This window comes from Heloderma suspectum, chromosome 3 (assembly GCF_057233095.1).
Source record: "Heloderma suspectum isolate Gila_16-S chromosome 3, 16-S_ref, whole genome shotgun sequence".
NCBI classification, from domain to species: Eukaryota; Metazoa; Chordata; class Lepidosauria; order Squamata; family Helodermatidae; genus Heloderma; species Heloderma suspectum.
Window position 1 is genome coordinate 229,315,432 of NC_139460.1, and position 10,511 is coordinate 229,325,942.

Below are 10,511 nucleotides of genomic sequence, written 5' to 3' on the forward strand. Positions count from 1 at the left end.
GGGGAGGAGGGGGAGGGGCAGGGGGAGGAGGGGGAGGGGCAGGGGCAGGAAGGGGGGAGAATAAAAGGGGGAGGAAAAAGACACTCCGGCATCATTGTCCACCCTTCCGATTTCCAAGAGGATTTCCAAACTGGGCACAAATAAACAAACAAGCCAGCCAGCCAGCCGTCGTCAGGCGGCGTTGCCCGAAGAAGCCTGAGCCGGCCGAGCTCGGTGCCCCGGCGCCTCCCGCGCCTCCCCTCCCGCGCCAGCATCCGCCGATCGCCACGCCTTCCCCGGGCTGGGGACTTCCCGCCCCGCGCGCTGCGGCGCCGCCGGCCCTCGGCGGACAAGCCGGGATCGGTGGCCGCCGCCGCCATCTGCGCTGAGCCGCGGCCGGAGGAGGAGCGTCGAACTTGGCGGCCGCCCTCGTCGCTCCCCTCCCGGCTCCTTCCGCGGAGCAGAGCCCGCGCAGCGGGGCGGCCCGGCTGCTTTTGCCCCGGCGCGCCCGCGGAGCCCGGAGCAGGCGGGGCGGCGGCGGCGGCTGCTCCGGCCCGCGCCCCGCCGCGCGCCCTTGATGCCCCCCGATGTTGGCCGTGGGGCAGATGGAGGCTAACCGCCCGGGCGCCTTCGTGCTGAGCAGCGCGCCGCTGGCCGCGCTGCACAACATGGCCGAGATGAAGACGTCGCTCTTCCCCTACGCCCTGCAGGGCCCGGCCGGCTTCAAGGCGCCCGCGCTGGGCGGCCTCAGCGCGCAGCTCCCGCTGGGCACCCCGCACGGAATAAGCGACATCCTGGGCAGGCCCGTGGCGGGCGCCGCCGCCGCCGGCAACCTCCTCACCGGCCTGCCGCGCCTGAACGGACTGGCCACCGCGGCCGCGGCGGGGATGTATTTCAACCCGGCGGCCGTCTCCAGGTACCCCAAGCCCCTGGCCGAGCTGCCCGGACGGCCTCCCATTTTCTGGCCCGGAGTTATGCAGGGATCGCCCTGGAGGGACCCCAGGCTCGCCTGTCCCGGTAAGGCTGGATCGCTGCTGCTCGGGCGGCGGGCGGGTGGGAGGCGGGGAGAAGGCACAGGTGGATCCAGCGAAGGAGCAGGGCTCGCGGAAGGGCGTGTGAGTGTGCACATAGGAGGAGCGATCATTTGGGGGGGCATTTCTAAGAGAGGGAGGTGTCAAGGCTACACTCGGCCCCTAAATCCCAGATCCGTAGTTACTTAGGGTGACAGGGTAGGACAGCGCTTTGCACATGCTCGGAGACGCCCGTCCCTTTCTTACTCCTCAAGCTGCGCGGCGGGGCTCGGGTGGCGTCGACAGGTCCCCCTAGGGCTGATTGCCACTGAATGCCCGCCAGAAGCAGCCGGAGTTCCACGCAGTCCCCGGCCGGCTGGAGGCACGTGGTGCTTGGCGAGCCCTGGGTGGTCGCCCTCGTAATGATGCACGAGCGACCCGGGGCCCGCCCGCAGAGCGCGAGGAAGAGCGCCCCGCTCGCGGGAAGGGGCGGCCTTCGCTTTTCCTTCCCCCCAGCTCCAGGAGGACCCTTCCCGTCTCAGAAAGACCCCTCCTGGTGGCCGGCGCGCTCACGCCGGCTGAGGACAACCAAAGGTGTCGACGCCGCAGAGGGACGCGGCGTTGTCTGCGAGTGACGAGGGCCCGGCGAGGTTTCTCGAGGGCAAATTGCGATGGGCCAGCTTGCCTTCGGGAAACGGGGGGGCCGGCCGCCTCGCCTACGGCCAGACCACGCCGCGCCGGCCCGGTGAGGCTGAAGGCCCCTCTCCGGACTCTCTTCGCCGTCTTCGCCGCCCCACCAGCCGCCGGCGAATGGATTTCCTCTTCTAGGATTAATCCCGCTCGGAAAGGAGCAAGTCACAAAGTTCTCCTGCTCGGCCAAGCCAGCCTTGTCTGTCTGGCTGCTGTCGGGAAAGGGTGGGCACGATTTGCAGTCTCGTGCAATTACCGGGCGCTCTTTCATGGTGCTAGTCCGGATGAAATCCGTTGAAGGAAGACAGAAGGTCGCTTCTCCCCGCCCCCGCCCCCCTTGAATCCAGAAGCTTTTTTAGGCGCTTGATGGGGCTCTTTCTGTCCCTCCCCTCCTCCCTGTTTTCAGCCCAGGCTGGGATGGTTTTGGACAAAGATGGCAAGAAAAAACACTCCCGACCAACTTTCTCAGGGCAGCAGATTTTTGCTTTGGAGAAAACCTTTGAGCAAACGAAATACTTGGCAGGACCGGAGAGAGCCCGCCTCGCTTACTCGCTGGGAATGACCGAAAGTCAAGTCAAGGTAAGGTGTCCTTGTAAACCCTCTTCCGCTACGTGGGCGAGAGAGATTGAGAAGGCCGGGCAGAAAAGGCGAATGCCGCTCCCCGGCATGCGGATCGACACCGGGAGCCCCCGGGGCTCCGATCGTAAGACACAAGGCTGCAGTCCTAGACGTTTACCTTCTTGTCAGTCCCATTGAATTCAATGGAACTGACTTCCGAGTGCACACGCATAGAGTTGCAATATGTAGGCTGCAATCCTATACCTACCTACCCGGGAGTAAGTCCCACTCAATTCGGTGGAACTTGCTTCTGAGTAAACAAATATAGGATTGTGCTGCTACCGTGGTTAATCCAAGTTGAGCTCATCTCCGGGGCCCTACCAGCCCGATCCCATGTATGTTTACCTAGAAGTAAGTCCCGCTGACTGCAATGGAAGTGTATTCCCAAATAAGTGTGGGTGTATATGGTTGCAGCTTTTCTTAGAAATAAACGAGGCTTGCTTCCAAAATGCCTGTGCTTACCAGCCACGTGTAAGAAATTCCTTGGCTATTCACCTTGCCGGTGAACTAAATATGAATTTAATTTTTTAACCTTAAGAAAATGTCACACATTTTGGAAACTTTAGGCTGCAATCTTACTCCCACTGACCAGGGAGTAATGTCCATTAAAGTCAGCGGGACTTATTTCTGAGTAGATATTTAAAGGATTGTGCAGTTAGTATGTATCATATTTGTATTGTGTCTGTTATAATCCAAAATATATGTGTTGATTACTACTTACTAGTAGTGATAATAATAAAAAAAGAAAATGTAATTAAGCCAAAGTCATCTAGCTTCAACCTGTTACTCCTCAAACCTAAACCTCTGGGAGGTCAAAGGGATTAGCTTAAGTCCACTGCTCAGTAGGACTTACTTCCAAGAAAGTATGCTGAAATATGCAGTCTATTTTTTGGTCCTCCTTATTCCTTCCCTTGTTTATAAAAAGGCAGAACATTTTAAAATGAGAAGGAAACTTTTAAAATAAAATCTAGAGTTGTTAATCAAATAATATTTGTCTATAGCCAAGGCATCTCTTGTATTTTAAATCCCTTGGGGGTTTTCTTCAGCGTTAGATAAAATATGTCTACACAAAACTCAAGTTTTCTGATCATACTACAAGGAACTCTGAATTTGGTATGAGCAGCAATTTTGGTTAATAAAAAAATAGGGTTTGTTCTTGTTTTGTTGCAACAACGATTTGTTGAAGTTAAAAAATAATAATTATATATCTGACTAAGATTTAAACATGGGCTACTGTAACGGGGTATTTTACAGTTCCAAACAAGCTCCCCCGCCCCCAGTAATTTAGGCACAATCCAGCCAAAGTCAAACACTGTTAGTTTCCACTGATTTCAATAGGGCTTCCCATGGTCTGAATTTGGGCTGGGTCTTGCCTTCCTACCCTATACGAGTGGGATCGATCTGTGAGTAATCAGTTCCCGATGTGAAAACCAGAGAAATACAGTCTTTAGATGTTCTTGCTTTTCCTCTTCCTCCTCCTTTTGAAGAAGATATTGATGCAAGTAGAAAGATACATGCGGTACTTTTCTGAGGCCTAGTAATTTGCTTTCTATGCAATCTGTGTAATTGAGGCTGCAACCCTATGCACTTTTACTTGGGAGTAGGCTCCATTAGAGTCAGTAGGACCTGATCCACAATTAATAGAATTGGATTCAGATTTAGTCATACTTAGAGTAGACCCATTGAAATCAATGGGAATTAAGTTAGTGATGACTAAACTTAAGTCCTGTAGATTTCAATGGCTCTGCTCTAAGTATGACTAAATCTGGACCTAACCCATAATTTCTCTCCTTTTTTCCCATGCAAAATGGGCAGATTTGACAGACCTAAAATTGCCCAGCAGAACCCCTCTAGAGCCCAACAGAAAGGTTCACAAGTTCCTTGTAGTAAGACCAGCTGAAGACAGTGGGCTTCCCACATAAAGTTATTCGAACCAGATTGTTAAGAAAAGAAACGTTTGTCTTGTTCAAACACGGAAGATTGTCCCCAGAAGAGGGCTGAAAAGCCGCGCTTCTGGCAAGAGCTGGGTCCTAAAGCTGTTTACTTGGAAGTAAGCCCTATAGAGTTCGTCGAGGTCTCCTTTCTAATAAGTATGGTTAGAATATATTGTTCTAAATCTATTTACTGGAAGTACGATTGAAACCAAGGGGATTTACTTGGGAGTAAATCTGCTCAGAACCAGATTTAAAGTTCGCCTACTTGAAAGTACGTGCCGTGGGAAATTTGTTCCCCCGCAACCCCTGAGTTTAGGGCACGTGGGGGGGGGGGTGCTGAAGTGCCCTATAGAGGTGTACTATGCAGACGTGCATGTTCGCGGGGGGGGGGGAATGTTTACGTGTGCATAAAGATGGAGTTGTAATAGGGTAGGAATTCCATTAGCGACAGGATGCCCTGGATGTGGGATGGGATAGGAGATGGAGGTCCACGGTAAGGGATAGATGGGAGGTCGGTCGGTGGAGGTGTCCGCTTTTGCAGCCGTGGGGTGTGAGCGGGCGGCTGGACGCACGCGCAAGGTATTTGAACGGAAGGTACATGTGAGTGTGTCCGACACGTATCTTTGGCTAAGCCAGGATAGTGTTAAACGCAATTACTCGAATTTAGCCAGTACTGAGGTTTGGATCTTAACAATCCTGACGGAAAACAATTTAGGAATATAACATTCCGCTAAGGCAGGCTCCAGTTCTAAACGCACTTATTCGAATAAACCCCATTTAATACAATGGGGCTTCTTTCTCCCCGAGTAGACATGCCTGGGATTGCGCTGTAAGGCTACGCTTTTAAGCGCACTTACCTGGGAGCCAGCCCCACCGAGCTCCCAGTAACAAGCGCAGGAGCGGGGGGCAATTTGCAAGTTAAGCCCGCTTAATGTCGTGGGGTTTACTTCCGAGTTGACGTGCATAAGGTCGGCCGATAAGGCTGAACCCCTTTCCAAGCTAATGTGGGGGTGACGGGACTTACTTCCCAGTGGACGTGCCTACGGTTAGTTTGCAAGTACTTGGGAGTAACTACAACGGTTCCAATTGCGCCTACTCCCTCCACGTAGTTAGGGTCGGTGCTGGCCTCACTTAAGTCCAGGAAACCCAGACTTCGTCCTAGTGGATACGTAGGCAAGGAATGACTCCCCGCTAATCCTTCCTATCTCTACCCCTCGCCCCCTTTAAAGGCCGCTTTCAGTGTACACCTGTCTGGCTACTCAGAAGTCTCACCGACTTCAACAGGACCTACTCCCTAGTATGTGGGCACAGGATTGCAGCCTTAACGCCGTTTCCTTAAGAGGCGGTTCTCTTCCACCGCCCTGCCCTACCCGCCATCAGGCGAGGTGAGGTTTCTAATCCGGGTTGGCGAATATAAAGACACCCCCACTCCACGGGATTCCCTCTGGGTTGGTAGGCGCAGGCCAAGGACGGGCACTGCGCGTCAGCGCGGCACAGGAGTCTGTGCACAGAGGACCAGGTCGTGGCAGGTACCCCGGCCTGGTTCTCCTGCGGAGGCCCGAGGGCTGATTGCGGGGCTCCTGCGGGGCGGGGGAAGCAGGGGCTCGAGCCCGACTCGGGGGCCGGGAGCGGCCCAGGAGCGGGGCGATGCGCCCGGGGTGCGCCTGCCCTGGGGAGGCCCAAGGCGCGTGACTCTGTCCGTGTGTTGTCTGTGCGGCCCAGGTGTGGTTCCAGAACCGGAGGACCAAGTGGCGGAAGCGGCACGCCGCCGAGATGGCCTCGGCCAAGAAGAAGCACGACTCGGAGACGGAGAAGCTGAAGGAGAGCTCGGAGAACGAGGACGACGACGAGTACAACAAGCCGCTGGACCCCAACTCCGACGACGAGAAGATCACGCGGCTCCTCAAGAAGCACAAGGCGGCCGCGGCGGCTGCGGCCGCCGCCGCCGCGCCGCTCGCCCTGCTCAGCCCCTGCAGCAGCGCCTCGGAGCCGTCGTGACTGCGGCCCGCCCGATCGCCCCGCGCCTCCCCGCCCGTCCTCTCCTCCGGCCAAGCAGGGTAGCCGATGCCAGACGCCGGCCAGCGCCCGCCCGCCCGCCTCGGGCCTGGCCGCGGGGACGTCCTGTGCAGCCCGCCGCGTGGCGGAAATGATGTGTGTATATATATTTTTACAGAATAAGTTATGGAAATGAAGGATCGCCCTTTCTCCCCGCCGGTGTACATGCCGCGCGCGCGCTCGCCGGCCGGGAAGGAAGGGAGGAGGTCGGCGTGAGCGTCCCCGTTGGGTGGGTAACGTTCCTCAGGGGGCAGTGCCACGCGTGTCTGGGCAGGGCACAGCCCCACAGCTCCCAGCATTCTCCACCTGGTATGGCTGGCTGGGGAATGCTGGGCATCGTGGGGCTTTTTTCCCTGCCTAACAGGCGTAGCGTTGCGCCCGTGGTTTATTTTCCATCCGGTCTTTCCCGCACCCCCACCCACCCCGCATGCTGAATTTGGGAATAAAAGCTGCCATCCTATTATTAGTCTGGGTGACGTAAAAGAACCTGCTAGGAGGGTTACAGCCAAACCACCTGACTTTAACAGGATTCACAGGGAAATGTAATCCCATCGGAGTCCAAAGGCCTTCGTTGCTTGGCTGCCATCCTCAGTATACTGACGAGGAGATAGAATCCAGTAGGGCTTACTTTTGAGTAAACCTGTTTGGGAGCCTACTGCAGCGCCAAGCCCACCTGCTCGGGAGGAAGCCTCATTGAACGCGAGAGGGCTCGCTTCCTGGCACAGGATTGCCCGGTGAATGTGTTTAGAGTTGGAATGCTGAGTGGTTGATTTCTGCCAAAAGTTAGGCTATAGTCCTATGCATACTTACTTGATAGTCTTCCCCACTGAGGCACACGTCTGAGAAAATATGGATAGGATTGGGCTGCATCTATCTAGCAGCAGGAGCCTAGGGCTGTTTACTTAGAAGTAAGTCCCATAGACGTCAGTGTGATTTACCCTGCAGTAATTGTGCTGAATGGGTGCCTTTGTTTTTAGTGGAACTGGGATCCTAGGCACACTTGTTTGGAAAGAAGGCCCACTGAAGTCCATGGAACTTACTGGAAAGAAATTGGGCATAAGAGTGGGTAGAATTTGTACTCTGAACTGTTGCCTTTTAAAATTATTACCCCTGCCACCCACCCCACCCCTTCTGGTAGCTTTCCTGCTCCTAACAATCAAGATTTTCTTACTGTTTTGTATATGGGTCACTGATCCCAGCTCAGCCACTTTGTATATAGGGAATTACAGATTTTTGTGATGTATATTTCTATTGTAAAAAAAGAAAAAGAAAGAAAAGGGCAGTTTTCTTTCCTCTTCTTTTTTTTTATTTTGCGTTTGGATGGCTTCACTTATCTTGCCTTCTCTTTTGAATTATTTTTTGTTTGTTTGGTTTTTAAAGAGAATGTAAGGGAGAGAGGATTGCATCACTTGATTTTCAATTGACTTCAACCTCTTATGGTTGGAAGGACTTTGTATAAATCAATAAATTATTTAACAAGCTTCTTCTTTGGAAACCTTCAGCTTTTGGATGAGGTGGAATGAGGCTGTCTCCTCCTTCCTTCTTTGGAGTTTTCTACGCCAGCTCTCCCTAGAGGCTTTTAGGGTGTGTGTGTGTGTGTGTGTGTGTGTTGTCCTAGTCACTTGTTCTGCAATCTTGATTGATTATAACTCATGCAAGTCTTAGCATGGACTTCAAAGAGAATTGGACTGCATCCAAAGTGTGCTTGAGTTTGGTACGTTTATCCAGGTTTCATTGGTCTAAACTAGCCTTCCCCAACCTGGTGCCTTCCAGATAGTTTGTACTATAGCTCCCATTGTCTCCAGCCAGCAGGGCCATTGGCTGGGGATGATGGGCATTGCAGTATAACACACCTGGAGGGCAGCAGGTTGGGGAAAGCTGGGCTAAAAATGCATCTCTGGGAGCAAGTTTGCAATGGTGTTGCTTTGCTCCAGAAGGAAATATTTCCAGGCCAAAGGGAGATGGGTCATTTCAGAGCTGGCAACCTTGCTGCGCCAGGGCCAGGCCTCCCATGCCCTTAACAGCTGTGTGATGAACAGACTCCCATGAGATGCTATAAGAACCCCACACTGGGAAAAAGCTTCCCCCCTTGAGAATGTGTTCTTCAGACACTTGAAAACCATGCACCAGTGCCCAAGTGATCATCACAGCCATGCAGAGGAAGAAACGCTGAACGGTGCAACAGGTGGTGACATTTGCAACTTTTTCTTTCCTTTTTAGCCACAGTTCTTGTGTGAATTGCTGTCAGGAAGTCTTGGTTGTCAATGTGGTGTACCAAGTCAGACGTTGCATCCGCCATGTGGCTTGAGTCCCCAAGGACACTCTACAGGGGGAGTTTTTAGAATGCTTCAACTGGACCTCCACGGGTGATGCTGCTGGAAAAAGTTGGCCTGCTGAATATCTAATTGTCTCACAGCTATGAAAAGAGCAGGAATCCTAAACAAATTAAAAGATAGGGAACTGTTTGGTTATTTAAATCAAAACGAATAGCTGAGGCCACAGGCCTATGCATGTTAGGACTTTTTTCTGTCTAAACATGCGTAGGATTGCGCCTTAAATGTGATTTGGGACACCACCATCCCATCTTTGGTTTGGCATGCGCTGTGAGTTGGAAATAATTGAAACTGAAGAGTCCTGCAGATAGCAACTGGAGGAAAGAAATAAACAGGCCCTTTTCCTGGTGTGACCTGTAAATGGCTATATTACCCATTAATCTTTGATCGTGTTGCTGCTTTAGCAGGGAAACTGATGGTGCTCTAAAGGTTGCTTCCATCTGCTCTTTCACTGCCCCTGTGCCTTGTTCAGAAAGTGTACAGAGCTCTGCGGTCATAACAGTGAACCAATAATGCTCTTCAGGTAGAGAAGAAAATATAAACACAACATAAAAAGTGAATCAAATCTGGATGTATAAACCTATCTTCTGGCATGGTTTTCAGCCAGTTTAAAGTCAGATAGATGCCTGTCCATTTCAAACTGCTTTTTACAGTGTTTTGTATGGGTATGCAAATAGCATGAGAAGCAAAAAGGTGGTTTGATGCTGCAGCGCTATACGCACTTTTTATGTTAACAATTTTTATAAACATGGATTTCACATATAATTGTCATCATCAGTAAAAGACGAATAACATGCACATAATCATTATCACAATCAATCCTAAATAAACAGATAGTAAAAAGATAAAACTGAAATGGAAACAATCAAATGTCATTTGGTATTTTTGGCCAGTCCTGTACACATTTACCTGGGAGTAAGTGAGGTTTACTTCTGAGTCAATATGTGCAGGATTACACTGCCAGTCTCACTTGAGGAAAAGTTCATAGACATCAGTCTGTTCACAAAACGCTGCAGTCACCTGAGGTAAGCCTTGCTTTGAAAACTCAGCAAGATTCAAATGCAAATATTTTCAAGATAATTTGATGCAATTACATTTTTATATCTCATGATTGCTATACTAATACTATCAACACAGTTTGATTATTTCCCTTACTTTTTTTTAAATCAAGGAGATCTGTGCCTTTGGCTTGCGTAGCTAGTACATATAACTATTTACGGTGCAGTCCTATAATGTCTACTCAGAAGTAACTCCCACTGCAGTCAATGGGACCTACTCCCAGGTAAGCATGTATAGAATTGCAGATGGAAGTTATTTATATCACTAGGCATTCCGTATGTAGCATCAGTGAGATGGGAGGAAATATAGGAGGTTCCGAGGAATAATTGCAGTTGTTTCTTTCTGTTTAGGTATTTTTATACTACCAGTTCAATTGTAATTCCCAGGGCAGTTTACAAGAAATAATAAAACAATTCAAATATAAATACCAACAAAAACAATAAATTAAAAGGACACAAGATCACAAAACCAGCATAGAGCAAGATACAAGATTTAAAAAATGATCTCAAAAGCTTGAGAAAATTAAAAAGGCCTTTGCATGGTGCCAAAAAGATTATAAGGTTAATGTCTGTGAGGAGAGTGTTCCACAGTTGAAGTGCCACCACTGAGGAGACCCTCTCGCTAGTAGCCTCACTTCAGATGGTGGGGGCACCAGCAAGAGGCCCTCCATTGAAGATATTAATATACAGGTGGAGAGGGTAGCCTTCAAGTACTCTTGAGGAAAAGTTATTTTGGATTAATACATCCGACAAAAAGAACAGCCTCCAGGTCAGGGGTGGGCAACTTCTGGTGGTCCAGGGGCCAATTTCCAGCCCCCAGACTCCCCTGGGGGC

At 51.2% G+C, this 10,511-nt stretch overlaps 1 protein-coding gene across 1 annotated transcript; it reads left to right on the top strand.

Moving 5' to 3' along the window:
• Positions 1-307: 307 nt before the first annotated feature.
• NKX6-2 (NK6 homeobox 2) lies at positions 308-7,770 on the top strand. Its single transcript, XM_084841933.1, has 3 exons — positions 308-996; positions 2,086-2,258; positions 5,954-7,770. Exons 1-3 carry the CDS (start codon positions 567-569, stop codon positions 6,227-6,229), a joined length of 879 nt encoding a protein of 292 aa, XP_084698059.1. The 5' UTR covers positions 308-566; the 3' UTR covers positions 6,230-7,770.
• Positions 7,771-10,511: the final 2,741 nt, after the last annotated feature.

What these genes read in the sequence shown, in the direction of transcription:
- NKX6-2 (XM_084841933.1), top strand. Translation starts at nt 567, where the DNA reads ATGTTGGCCGTGGGGCAGATGGAGGCTAACCGCCCGGGCGCCTTCGTG. An exon ending in CCCCAGGCTCGCCTGTCCCG is followed by an intron (nt 997 to 2,085) that starts GTAAGGCTGGAT and finishes CCCTGTTTTCAG; the next exon opens with CCCAGGCTGGGATGGTTTTG. An exon ending in TGACCGAAAGTCAAGTCAAG is followed by an intron (nt 2,259 to 5,953) that starts GTAAGGTGTCCT and finishes TGTGCGGCCCAG; the next exon opens with GTGTGGTTCCAGAACCGGAG.